Source organism: Phascolarctos cinereus, unplaced genomic scaffold (assembly GCF_003287225.1).
Source record: "Phascolarctos cinereus isolate Bilbo 61053 unplaced genomic scaffold, phaCin_HiC Scaffold_9;HRSCAF=440, whole genome shotgun sequence".
Taxonomy (NCBI): Eukaryota; Metazoa; Chordata; class Mammalia; order Diprotodontia; family Phascolarctidae; genus Phascolarctos; species Phascolarctos cinereus.
In genome coordinates, this window is record NW_027556402.1 from 254654456 (window position 1) to 254667881 (window position 13426).

The 13426-nt window shown below is 56.9% G+C and overlaps 1 protein-coding gene across 4 annotated transcripts; it reads left to right on the forward strand.

Moving 5' to 3' along the window:
• The first annotated feature begins 615 nt into the window (after nucleotides 1–615).
• On the forward strand, nucleotides 616–10250 carry SPINDOC (spindlin interactor and repressor of chromatin binding). 4 transcript variants are annotated; one of them, XM_078148090.1, is made up of 8 exons: nucleotides 616–662; nucleotides 914–1162; nucleotides 5684–6007; nucleotides 6093–6203; nucleotides 6313–6456; nucleotides 7767–7970; nucleotides 9332–9380; nucleotides 9472–9694. In XM_078148090.1, exons 1-8 carry the CDS (start codon nucleotides 635–637, stop codon nucleotides 9605–9607), a joined length of 1245 nt encoding a protein of 414 aa, XP_078004216.1. In that variant the 5' UTR covers nucleotides 616–634; the 3' UTR covers nucleotides 9608–9694. The 4 variants fall into 4 exon arrangements, with proteins under 4 accessions (XP_078004216.1, XP_078004215.1, XP_078004218.1 ...); XM_078148089.1 differs by lacking the exon at nucleotides 9332–9380 and having other exon boundaries at nucleotides 9472–10250; XM_078148092.1 differs by lacking the exon at nucleotides 9332–9380 and having other exon boundaries at nucleotides 9510–9694.
• The last annotated feature ends 3176 nt before the right edge of the window (nucleotides 10251–13426 follow it).

Here is a 13426-nt window from a genome sequence, read left to right on the forward strand (position 1 = left end):
CACTTAATCAGTGCTTCTCAGTTGGGTGTACAGTAGGTGCTTGACCAGCATCCCTCAGTTGGGTATACAATAGGTGCTTGACCAGCATTCCTCAGTTGGGTATACAGTAGGTGCTTGACCAGCATCCCTCAGTTGGGCACACAGTAGGCGCTTAATGAACGTGCCTTGGCTGGGCACACAGTAGGCACTTAATCGGTGCTCCTCAGTTGGGCACACAGCAGGTGCTTGACCAGTGCTCCTTAGTTGGGCACACAGTAGGCACTTAATCAGTGCTCCTCAGTTGGGCACACAGCAGGCGCTTGACCAATGCTCCTCCTTAGCTGTGGCATCCCTCGCTGTGGGGGCGAAGGCAGAGGCCAGGGCCTCCTTCCTCACCCACCAGGCAGTGGAGGCCAGGCCCAGACTTCCTTTCCCCTCAGGTGGGTTTGAATTTTTGTTCCCCCAGGGCAGCCCTTCATTCATCCCGCTGTCCTGCGGCCTCTGCGCCGCCTGAGGGCGCCCGAGAGCTCCCCGCCAGCGTTTCCCCGGCCGGGCGTCAGGGGGCGGGGCGCGGGCGGCCCAGGGCGGGCGGCGATTGGCGGAGGCTGCCTGCGGGGGCGGGCCTTGGGGCGGGCTCGGGGCCCCGCTTCGGACAATGAGCGACCGTAGACGGGAGAGCGGCGGTGGGTGAGGGGCCCGGATTGAGGACGTTCCCCCCGCCGGGGTCCGGAGACTCTATGGTGGCGGGGAGGACCCGGGCTGGGCGGCTGCAGGTCCGTGGCACGCGGGCGGTGGGCGGTGGGCCCAGGCCGGCCGGGAGCGGAAGGGGCCGGGCCGGAGGGGCGGGGGTCGGGGCCGGGCGGTGGCGGCGGCCGGGCCGGGCCGGGCCGCGGCCGTCCTGACCTGTGCTCTCCGCCCCCCCCCCCCCCGCTAGGCAGGACCATGGCCCTGAAGGCCGAGCCCGCGCCGCTGGACTGCATCCAGGTGACGCTCAAGTGCGAGGACGTGGAGGAGGTGCAAGTGGAGGACGACGAGGACGAGGGCGAGGACAGGGGACCCCGGGCCCAGACCCCCCCGGGCCGCTGGCCGCCGCCCCGCCGCCGCCGCGCCCTGCCGCCCGCCGGGCCCCCGGCCGAGCCCGCCATCCCCATCCCCGCGGCGCTCCGCGAGCCGGTGCTCAGAGGTGAGGACGCCCCGGGAGCGGGAGCAGGAGCGGGAGCGGGGAGGAGGACCCCAGTGCCCCGCCCCGGGGATGCCCGCCCGAGGGCCCCCTGCCGCGGCCTGCGCGCCGAGGTCCCGCTGCGGAGGAAGGAGCGGGGCCGGGGATGATGTCCTGGGAGGACTCGGGCTCAGGGCCGCGAGAGCGAGGGGAGGGGGCTGCCAGGAAGGAGGGGAGGGGCTCGGCCCACCCTGCTGCCTTGCCCGTGTTCTGGCAGCAGAAACCGAGGCCCAGGGAGGCAGGTGACCCGTGCCAGGGCGTTCTGGGAGGCACCGGACCGAGCCCCCACCCGCGGTTTAGATAAATCCGCCCCCGCGCGCGTGCCTGCATGTGCATCCTGTGTGGGTAGACGCACAAACACACCCCCACACACGTGCACGTTGTGGTTCTACGTGTAATGTGTTGTGTGATTTTTATCTGCACGTATGTGTGTACACACGTGTGCAGAGGGGAGAACCTCAGACAGGCGGAATCTCAAGCCATCGCCCCAACTTTCTCATGGTTTATTTTTTTGTGTAAATATAAACACAGGTGTAATTATATATACATTAATGTGTATATATATGTGTATAATATAATTTTATTTTTTGTTGTTCAGTTGTTTTCAGTCATGTCCCATGTGGGGTTTTCTTGGCAGAGATGCTAGTGAAGTTTGCCATTTCCTTCTCCAGCTCATTTGACAGATGAGGAAACTGAGGCAAACAGGGTGAAGTGACTTCCCCAGGGTCACAGAGCTAGTAAGTGTCTGAGGACAGATTTGAACTCAGGTCCTCCTGACTCCAGTCCCAGCTGTCCATCCACTGTGCCACCTAGCTCCCCATATAATTTTATGTATGCATGTTCATATATGCACATACACATACATGTGCCCTTTGTGTTTGTATAGATACTGTATGTACATTGCACTGTGTATCTATACACATGATATATGTGTGTGCATGTGCTAATATGCACACATATATGTGATCTATATCATCTATCTTTTCTCTCCACCTCACCCCCAACTGCCCTGGAAACTGAGGCCCATCGAGGCAGGTGACTTGTCCAAGGGCACCCGTGGGATCCCAGGGACCTCAGAGACCCTGCCCCGACTTCCTCATTTTTATGTGTGTATCTATACACCTTTATCATTACGCGTGTTGTGTTCATATATGTATATATAAGTGCACATGCATATATAGGTATCTATAGATCAATATCTATAGAAAGACTTCTTCCATCTATATCGACATAATGTGTATATGTGTAATTATGTGTGTATATGTGCACATAGATACATGTACATGAATGTAGTATGTGGAAACTGAGGTCCGGCGAGATCACACGACCTGCCCAAGGTCACCCAGAGGCCACATTGGACTCTCGCCCTCCTTGGCCTGGAATGACTTAAGGTTTGGTTATGAATGAGTGAGAAAGCCAAGCATTTATGAAGTGCCTACTGTGTGTGGGCGCTTGGCCAGGGGTTGGAGATGCACATACCCAAGGGAGACATTCTTGGCCTCGTTTCCATTCTGAGTGGGGAAGACATCCACAGTAATGCAGCATACACACAAAATAAATCCTCCATGATGGCGGTGGGGAGGCCTTCGAGCCGGGAAGACCGCAGCTGGACAGGGCAGCGGAGAGGTCTTAATGAGTCTGGGGCAGTCTGTAAAGTCTGGTTTGCCTCTTTGCCCCTAAGGATAGAATCCAGTGAGAGTATGCCATTCCTCCCCTTCCTTCCCCTCCCACTTCCTCCTTCCCCCCCTTCCTTCTCCTTCTTCCTCTTTACCTCCCCCTTCCTTCCCCTTCCTTCTTCTCCTCCTCCTCCTCCTTCCCCTCCCCCTCCTGCTCTCCTCTCCCTGCCTCTTCTCCTCCCCTTAGTCTTTCCCTCCTGCTTTCTCCTTGGCACCTCTCTCTGGGATGGCTGCGTGCCCCACCCCCCCAGCAGGTGGAGATGGGCATCCCTGCGGAGGTCCCTGGGGCCCAGGAGCTCTGCCTTTGGCCTGTGATAAAAAGGAATCTTTTGGCAGAGGGAGTCCCTGGCTCCTGATTCAGGTGAGGGCTGAGCTGGGGAAAAAGCCTCCATTGCTCAGTGCCTTGGGAGGCCGGGCCTGGGGCTGAGCATGGGAGAACAGGGGGGCATACCCATCTGTCCCAGTCAGACCACGCTGAGTTTTATCTTGTTTTCTGGTGGGGTGGGCCAGCCAGGCTCCCTGGACTGGAGGGCTGCAGAGGGTGAGCTGCCCGTGCCAGCTAAGCGAGGGTCAGAAGCGCGGAGCCCCCATTCTGGGGGGGGGGAGTTGTTGCCTTAGAGAGTGGGCCTTCCCTGAGGGCAGGGTCTGCTCCCTGCCCCTCGTTTCTGCCTTGGTGCCCGGGTGCTTGGAGCACCTGGGGCAGATATTCCATTTCCTTACCTGTGAGATAGGAATGGAAGCAGACCCACAGACTTCTTTTCCCACCATTGGGTGTCGAGTGCAGACAGAGGTTGTTAGGACCTGCTGAGGGCTGCTCCCCCACCTGGGGGAAGCCCTGGCCCTGGGTGAACTCTTGGAATAAGCCTTTAAGCCTTCCAGTCCCCTGAGCTGTTCTCACGCCTGAATATCTGAGTTGTCCACCTTGGACCGATGGGTCCTGGGAGGACATATCCATCCCCCACTGCTGCTCTTTGGGACTTTTGGCTGGGCACCCAGGGAAGTGAGAACACGAAAGAGAGACCTGGCTTTAAATGGGGATTTGTATGTTTTGTTTTTTATAATACATTCATTTCCCAATGTACCCTCCTCCATTGGACCCTCCCTTGTAACCAATAAAAATGGAGGCAAAGCCCATGAAAAGGACCTCTTCTGGCAGTGTATGCACCATCCTGTCCCACTAACCCTCCACTTCTCTTCCAAGACTTGGGCAGAGGCCGTTTTTTGTAAGTTTGTAGGCTGTAAACAGTGGGGGTCTTTGGCAGGACATTTTAAAGCCAATGGAGGTGATGCGGAATGCCAGGGAGGGAATGAATGAAGATGCCAGGAAGGTGCACTCCTGGACTTTGGCAGCCTGGGAGACTTTGGGACAGAGAGGCCGTAGGGGCAGCCATTCAGAATCCAAAGACTCCTTCCTCTAGGCCTGGCCAGAGTTGGGGACAGAAGACAGTTGGGTCCTTGGGGGGCTTGGAGAGATGTGGCAAGGAAGGGAGGTCATTGGCTGTTCTCACTTCCCTCCCACCTCCATACACATTCACACGTATCAGGAAGCACCTACTATGTGCTGGGTATTGGGGCTTCCAAGGCTAAAGCGAGATAGCCCCCTGGCATCTGTGATCTCCTTGGTTCAGGAATTCCCTCCGCTGCCCATCCTGGGTAGTTGTTGTCTGTGTATGTAGATAGAAGTCCACACGGAATTGAACGAGCTAATTTTGGGAGGAAGGCACTCGCGGCTGGGCCAATGAGGAAAGGCCTCCTGTAGCCAACAGTGCCTGAGTCAAGTCTGGAAGGTGCAGGCTAGAAATATGTGGAGCATTCAGGACACGAAGGTGGAAGATGACACAGTCAGAACAGGGGGCACCAGGGCGGATAGTGATCCTGGTGAGGTGGTGGAGGGACGCCAGAGGGAGCGTCACGGAGGTCACGGAGTGGGGTGGCTGGGGAACGCTGACCATGATGCATCAGGGACTGGCCCAAGGAGTGTTAGGCTTGGTGTGAGGAGGTTGCTTTGGCAGCCGGGTGGAGGGTGGATGGGGAGGGGGCGGGAGGCAGGGATATAATGAGGCTGGCACCATAGTCCAGGCGTGAGGTGATGAGGGCCTATGCCAGTGAAGGTGAAACCTGCTGGCCAGCTGTGTGGAGGAATTGGGAGTGAGGGTTTGAGGGGGACACCCGGTGCGCCCATTGTCCCCTGTGGAAGTGTGCAAGATGGAGGGAAGATGGCCGGTCCTGCTTTGGTTGTGACAGAACTTGGGAAGCCTGTCGGGTTCAGGATGCCCAAGAGGCAAGTGGTGACAGATGCCGGATGTGGCTGAGGAGAGAGGTTAGGGCTGAGAATTATCTGCACACAGGTGGTCACTAAACCTGGGGAGATGCTGAGATCCCCCAGGGGATGAGCATGGAAGGAGGGGAGAAGAGGGTCCGAGACCGAGCTCAGGGGGCACCATCTGGAGGAGGACCCTGCAGAGGAGACGGAGAAGGAGCGGTCAGAGAGGGAGGATGAGAAGCAGGGTGGGGGTGTCCCCAAAACCCCAAGAGGGGTCTGGGAGAATGAGGCTTCATTTGGTGATAAGGATCCTTAGTCACTTTGGAGGGGGCAGCTCCACCCGAGCCCCCTCCCCAAGCCCAGGATGAAGCCCCCGGGGTTGGGAGGACCATGAGAGTGCCCGTTCATGGTCTGCTGGTGAGGGGCGGGCCAGTTAGGATGAGGGCGAAGAGGAAGGGGCTTCTGCAGCTGAGGCCTGGGCCCCTCTCACATCCAGGTCCCTTCTGTCTCCTCCCTTGTCTGTCACGCCCCTCTGCCCTTCCCTAGTGGGACAACCTGAGAACAGCCCCCTCCCTGGGCAATGCCAGCCCGAAACCAGTGCCGCTGTTACCGAGGAGGCCGAGCCGCTGCAGTCATGGGAGCAAGAGTATTTGGTGGGGAACAGCCCCGGGGGCAGCGGCCGGGCCCTGTGCATGGTGTGTGGCCAGGAGCTCCCCACTCCTTCCGCCCGAAGTGCCCGGAGGCACATCCTTCGTCAGCACCCCCACACCCTGGGCCTGAGCCCAGGGGAGAAGAGCAACATCCTTGAGGCCTGGAGCGAGGGCGTGGCCTTACTGGACTCCCTGGAGCCTCCGTCACCCCCAGGCAGCGGTAAGGAGGGGGCCTGGGAGGGAGGGCTGTAGGGCAGGGCTGGGGGGAGCCAGGGCTTCTTAGGGGGCTCTCCTTTCTGCCCCAGACCCTCCTGAGACACCAGCTGAGATTGTGGTGCTTTTGGACTCTGAGGAAAAGCCTGAATCACAGTCAACTCGGAACCGGCCCCGGGGACTCCGGCCCCTACAGCCTCCAGGTGAGATTCCCTAAGAGAGGGCAGTAGGGCCGCCAGAGCAGGGCTGCCGTCCTGGGAGGGGACTGACAGGTGGGCGCCGCCATATCTGCAGGCCGCTCTCTCCCCACAGCTCCCCCAGCCGTCGACACAGGGACCAAGAAGCTGCGGAGATGTAAGGAGCTGTCTGGGGAAGCCCCTCCCAAGAAGAAGAAGGGGAGGGGCCGGACCTCCAGCAGGGCTAAGGTCATGGCTAAACCCTCGGCCCCAAGCCCAGGTAAGGGAGGGCTGCAGAGATTGGGGCCAGAGGGGAGAGACTGAGGAAGCAGTGTCAGCTTGTCCTGGAGAAGGGAAGGCTCAGGGCGTATTTGAAGGGCCCTCCCCTGGGAGGAGGACTTGGGATGGCCGGCACCTTGAGAGCTTGGAGCTTGTGGTCTTGAGCCTCTATGAGTGGCAAGAAGCGGATGTACAGGGGAAGTGCTTTGAAGGTAAAGTGACAGGCTGTAACAGACTGATTGGATGTGGGGCCTGAGCCTGCTGGCCAGGGTGTGAGCTTGCCTGGGTGGGGAGAGACTTGTGGAGTTTGAGATGCCCAGAAGGCATTGGGTGATGGCTGAAGATGGAGGTCAGGGCTGGATAGATAGAGATAAGAATCATGGAGGAAGGCATCTGGGCCAGGGGAGATAGGAAGTCCTGGAGAAATGGCCTTCACTTTTTCAGCACTATATGAAACAAGGCTCTCGGCTGAGAAGGAGCTGCAGGAAGTTTCCAGGGGGCTGAAAATTGTAGGAGAGTTGCCATGGGGAGTGGGATAGGGAGTCCCCTGGGGTGGTTCAGGAAAAGGATTGCCTTGCAGCAGTGAGGGCCCAGTTCAGGTGACCTAACATAACCTGGCAGTGGACCCAGTCAGCAGGGCTCTGTGAGGGTCTCCGGCTTCCTTTAGCAGCACTCGGTAGGGGGAGTGATCCAGGGCTGAGCTTTGATCCACAGAACCTGAGAGAAGAGGATGGAATAGCATCGAACTGGTTTACCAAAGGGTAGGAAGGAACTGGGGGATGGCAGCCTTGGCCTTGTTGAGGACAAAGAAGAGGGTTAGGGCTGGTAAATCAGTGGGGAAAATTAGAATGATAAAGGATGATAATGGGCTGGAAATCACCTGAGTAAGACTAATTGGCAGTCTCCTTGTAGAGGAAAAGGACCTAAGGCAGCTGAAATCGTAGAGCATAGCATGTGAGCAGCTAGGGGATGCAGTGGAGTAGGAAGACCTGAGTTCAAATCCTGCTTGGGATACTAATTGGGTGACCCTGGGCAAGTCACTTAACCACTGTCTGCCTCTGTTTGCTCAACTGTAAACTGGGAATAGTGCTAGCACCTCCTGCCAGGGAGATTAAGATGAAATCATCTTTGGGATGCTAATGATGGTCGTGGTGATGGTGATAAGGATGGGGGTGGTGATGATGGTGATGATGAGGATGATGGGGGTGATGTTGCCCCCAAAACTGGCACCTCAGAAACCAGCCAGCCCAGCATCTTCAGTGTCCAGATGTAAGGAAAGCAGCCCCCACGTTGCTCTCTGTCCCTCCGCAGCGTTCCTCCCCCTTCCACACGTCACCTTAGAGCCCTTCTCGGCACCCACTGAAGTCCGACACTTCACAGACGGCAGCTTCCCACCGGGCTTTGTCCTCCAGCTCTTCTCCCACAGCCAGCTGAAAGCCTCGCAGGACAGGGCCTCATTAAAGGAAGGAGAGCCGGCGGAGGGGAGCCCCGGGCGGCCTCAGAGTCCCTCCCCAGGTGAGCCGTTGGCAAGCCTCTCAGACTGTGGGGTGGCTTGGGAAGGGGGCGGTGGCGGCGGGAGAAGGGCCCTGGCAGGCAGGCCTGCCTCCTCTCCGCCCCCTCCCCCCAGGGCCCTTTCTCGGCTCCACGACAGAGCGGGCCTCCTTGCAGAGGAAGGTCATAGCCCTGCGCAGCCCCGACAGCCTGGCCTGGTCTCACGTCAAAGCTCAGGCTCCCATCTGGGAAAGCTGACTCTTAGGCCAAGCTGGATGTCCAGATTCTGGAGGATCCCAAATCCAGCGCTGGCCCTTATGAGATGCTTTTTGAACCACCCTAATCCCATGTGCCAGATGATGGGACTGTCACAAACCTTTCTCTTTGGCAACCGTCTTGCGCTTTGGAATTTCCCTGTGATTGGGCACCAGATACGTAGGTGGCTCCCAGAGAGGAGTCGTTCCGGCCGGCATCACCCTCCAGAGGTGTAGTGAGAGACTGTGACCCCAGAGCACATGGGAGGAAGCCGTGGGCATCTGGTCTAAGGCGCTTGGGAAAGTCCCTCTGTGCCCTGGCCTGGTCTGACTCCAGCAGGCACGTTCCAGTTTAGCAAGGAAGACAATGATGAACTGGGAATGTCTGGAGAAGGATGCCAGGATGGGGAAGGGCCTTTGGGCCATACCGTGTGAGGATCACATAAAGCCTAGAGGAGAACTCTTCTGGGGAGGGGGTCCCGAAGATAACTAGGTCCTGGCCATTCCTCTGGGCAAGGTCCAGGGGCTCTCTTGGGCTGCAGAGTGCCAGGGTGACGTAGCAGCCGAATCCTAATGCGGTCTCAGGGTGTGTTGAGTGGCGTGTTGGTGTCCAGGACCGGGGGGGGTGATGGTGCCGCCGCCTCCTGCCCTGTCAGAGCTCTGGAGTCCTGCTCAGTTCTGCGGCCGCGTTTTAGGAAGGCCATCTATCAGCTGGGGAGTGTTGAGGAGGGCAGCAGGCCAGTGGAGGCGTGCCTGCCATCTGGGGCCTCTGGCGGAGGTTCAGCCGGGACGGGGGTTGGGAAGCCCACTTAAGGGCAGAACCAGGCATGGAGGGGGGAACGTCCCAGCCAGGAGAGCCATCCCCAGTTGGTGGCTCTCCCTCCTCTGAAGGGCCACGTGTTGGGGATTATGGAGAAGGGGCCCTTGGTGGGTCCAGGAGGTCCCCATCCTTCCTCCTGTGGCCCACGTTGGCTCCCAAGAGCTTCTGAGGGATAGCGCTGAATTCTGGAGTCCGCGTCAGGGGCCTTTCTGGCCAACCTCGAGAGAGAGGCCGATGGGCCTAGAGGGATTGAGGCCGGGAGTGTTTGTAGGGCCTCAGTGGTCATCAAGTCTGGCTTTGGCATTTTACAGATGGGGAGCCTGGGGCCCAGAGACATGAAGGCATTCGCCACTCACACAGGTAGTAGTGGCGGAGACTCTGAATGTGTCGCTGTTGGCGCGGAGGCCTCCTGCCTCGCGGCTCTAACGCTTCTCTCTTCATCCCTCCCCAGCTCCCTCCGCGGGGCTCCGAGGGACGCTGGACCTACAGGTGATCCGTGTGCGCCTGGAGGAGCCCCCCGCAGTCAGCCTGCTTCGGGATTGGTCCAAGCCACCCCAGGGACACCGGGCGGCAGTGGGGGCCGGTGACCCTCCAGGCTGGCAGGCCGTGCTGGCAGAGTCTGGTGTGGCCGCTCGGGAACAGCCAGAGGCCAGGCATGGGGTGTGAAGGCTGCTGTGGAGGAGGGGGGGACCTCACTGCACCTCCCCCTGCTTCCCCCTCCCCCAGTAGACCAGCCCCTCCGTCAGAAGATGCTGATGGAGCCGAGCACTTGAGCAGGGGTGGGGGAGAGTCCGCTTCTGCTCCCATTGGACGCTGCTAAGGGTCTGGGGTCTGGGTCTGGGTCGCGCCGGGCCGCTGCCGTCCTTGCACTAGGGTTCAGTGTTGATGGAGACCCCCTGTGTTTGCCCTTCCTTGTTCCTGCTTCACTGCTTCCCGCCAGCACAGTGCCTTACATAGGAGGTGGTCACAAGGGGGGACCCACTGGAGCCCTCTACTACCTCGGGGGAGTCTCCTCCCCCCACCTCCTCCTGGCCTCCTGACAGGGAGTCCCATCCCCTCTTTCCCCTCCCCCCACAGCAGAGCAGGGGGAGTCCTGGGGTGGGGGGGGAAGTAGCTCTGGAGACTCCCAAGCTCTGCCCGCTTTTCACCTGCCTATCAGCCTCCACCTCCACCAGTTCTTTCCCTTTGTACATACCCCTTTGTTGACAATAAATTATTATTTTTTATGAAGTGTCCTTTTGGGAGTTGTCATTGTGAATGGGCATCTGGAGGTGAGCAAGGAAGGGTCTCTGAGGTCAGGGGAGGCTCACCTGTAACATCTCCAGTCCGTCTGAGTGGGAGCCCGGCCCCACCAGCAGCCCTCTTGCCTTTAAACTCGTTCTTAGCTCGAGCCTAAATCTGCCGCTCCCAGGTTTCCACCGTTTGTCCCTAGACTTGCCCTTTGAGGCCAAGCAGAAGGTGACGATCATCCTGCTGTCCCTGAATCTCACCTTCCCCACCCTTGGCCTCCTGTTGCTCCAACGGATTCTCCTTACAGAGTTGGGTTTCAAGTCCCCCCTCCCCATTCTGGTCACCCTCCTAGGACACCTTCAGGCAGCAATACCTTCCTAAAATCTGGCACCCAGAATGCCTGAGAGTCCCTGCCAGTGTGAAGAGAGAGAAGCATTGTTCATTATGAACCTAGATTTCGCTTAAGTCGAGTAGGAAAGAATGTGTGATATCGGGGCTCCAAAGCCCAGCAGCCAACATTTTGTATTAGTCGTTCAGTCTGGATAGATTATCTGTGGGGGTGACCTGGGGGACTCGGGACCAGCCCTCTGTGTCTGAGCTTCACAAGATGAGGGGATGTTCACCAGGCGTTCAGGACCCCTTGTACTGCTGTAGTGCCAGATGCCATGCTGGGCACTGGAGAGAGACGACACGTGACAAAGTAATGATGAGGTCATTTGAAGGCACTTGCCGCTGGGGGAACAGGGTAGCCTCGTGGAGGAGGGGCAGCTCGTGCTGAGCCTTCAAAGAAGCCAGGGAGTTCAAGAGGTGGAAGTGAGGAAGGAGGGCATTCCAGGAGGCATAGGGTATGGCCTGGGCAAAGACAAGGAGGCAGGAGATGGCTGGACCAAAGAGTGGATGAAGGGGATGGAAGAGTAGGTGGGAGTTAGGTTGTGATGGTATTTGAGTGCCCCAAAGAGGAGTTTCTGTCTGATTTTGAAGGTGACTGAAAGGCTTTGGGCAGGAGTCTGGCAATTAGGAAGCTCCTGCGATGGGCCAGGGGTGAGGAACTGAGAGTCCCAACTGGAGTGGTGTTGAGAGGCACCAGTGCAAGAGATGTCGCACAAACAGAATCCGAAAGACTTGGCAACAAGATCGGATATGGGAAGTTAGACTGCTTCATTCTGGTCGTGAGGGTGTAGGCATCCTTCCAGGGATCTGGTGTCATTATAGCAGTCATAAAGAAAATGGCAGAGATCTCCGGGCAAGAATTCTCCCCATTTTTGAGGCCCCTCCCTTCCACGGACCCTGTGCCTGTTCCCCTTCCCCAATGGTTCCCATCCCCTTGTTCTCCCCATTCCTGTGAAGTTGAATCCCAGACTGCCAAAGAGCAAACCCCTCCCCCACATCCTCATTCATCCCAACCCCATCCCTCCAATGTTCCACGACATATCAGCTTGCTCCTTTGACATGCCCCCCCATGATTAACTAATTACCCTTCGTTTTAGAGTCCTTTCTATGCCGTTTCCATCCGCTGGCACTTGCTGAGATGACATTTCATTCCCGCCCACCCTTCCCAGTCCTCTGCTACCCCCCTCATCGTGGCTTCGTTCATGCTTATTGATCTCAGAGGTTCCCACTGCCTGCTTCCAGACTCCTCTCTACTGCTATCACTCAGCAATGTTTTCTCCTTTGAGGTTCACAGTGTCCAAATCTCACCCATTGTGGTAGATTGGGGGTGACTTTCATTACTGATCTCCGGGTCATTGACTCGGAGTCTCCACCCTACAAAGATCCTCATACCCAAACCTCCCAGTTCCTTAGTCTCCTTAATTCCCATGAGCTGCTTACTTGTCCACCCCATCTCAACTATACACAGCGACAGACGCATCCTTGATCTTAACCACCATCCACAAATGTTTCACTTCCTTTATCCGACTGTAATCTCCTGTTAGTTCATCTTTCTCTGCCTTACTCTTCTGAAACCCGTGACCTCCAATCCCCCCATTTTCCCATTACCTCTTCTCTGACTACAGTCTCCTCCCTTTCCAATATTGAGCCTTAAGGGAACTGGTTTAATTCTACATTATATTCTCAAATTCCTTGTCCTGGATTTGACCCTTAATGACTCCCACTCCTCCTACTGCTATTGAATAGAGCTGGAAGAAGTCACAAAACGTTGTCAGCTGGGTCCCTGCAAATTTGTTAACTAATCTCAAGTGGGCCCTCACTGTGGCAAGGCAATCCTTCTATTCCTAATTTATTCTCCATTTCATTGTTCCCCAGTGGCCTTCTCTTTTTCCTTAAAGATGGCATCTCCTCCCAACTCTCTGAGCTGAGGTTCTTCCCTTAGGCCTCACCAAAAAAATCCAGCTGTTCCCTGAAAGCCCTCTTCTCCCCTTCTCTTCATTTAATGACCTCTCTTCCTCATCTCATGCCTCCTTGCCATTTCCTACAATTTTCCCCTTTTTTCTAGGCTCTGATGAACATGTGATCCTTCTCAACAAGGCCAATCCCTATACCTGCATCCTTGATTCCTTCCCCGTCCATCTTCTCCAGTGATTGCCTCCTCTAACATCCTTACTCTCCCTTTACTCATCCCTCATTCTCCCCAAGGCTCTCTTCCTCTCTATCTATACCATCTCATTGGTGTTCTCATCAGCACCCATGGGTTTGATTGACTCTCAAATCCATGTAGCCAACCCTAGTCTCTTTGCAGTATCATGGATTGCCTGTTGGACAGATGTCCCTTAAATAGCTCACAATCAACACGTCCAAAGCAGAATTCATTTTCTCCTGCCCCTGGTACCTACCGCTCTTCCAAATTTTCCTGCTATTACTGAGGATGCGCATCACCACCCTTCCAGTGACCCGGGTTCAAAACTGCCTTGAATTCATTTTGTCTGGGCTATGTATATGCTACACTTTTTTGCCCTAGCTAGAATGTAAGCTCCTTGAGGGCAGCCACTGCTTCCTTTCTGTCTTTGTGTGCTCAGTGCAAATAGATGTTCAATGGATGGCTTTGAGGTTGCTAACGTGGATCACTAAAAGCATGGCCATGACCTCCGCAGAAACAGAGAAGTCTGGAAGAGGGCTGGTTTGTGGGGAAGATAGTGTGAATTGCATAACTGGTGACAAAACAAACAGGAATGAGAAAGAAGTGCCTGCTGATGCTCCACTGGACATCTCCCCCAATA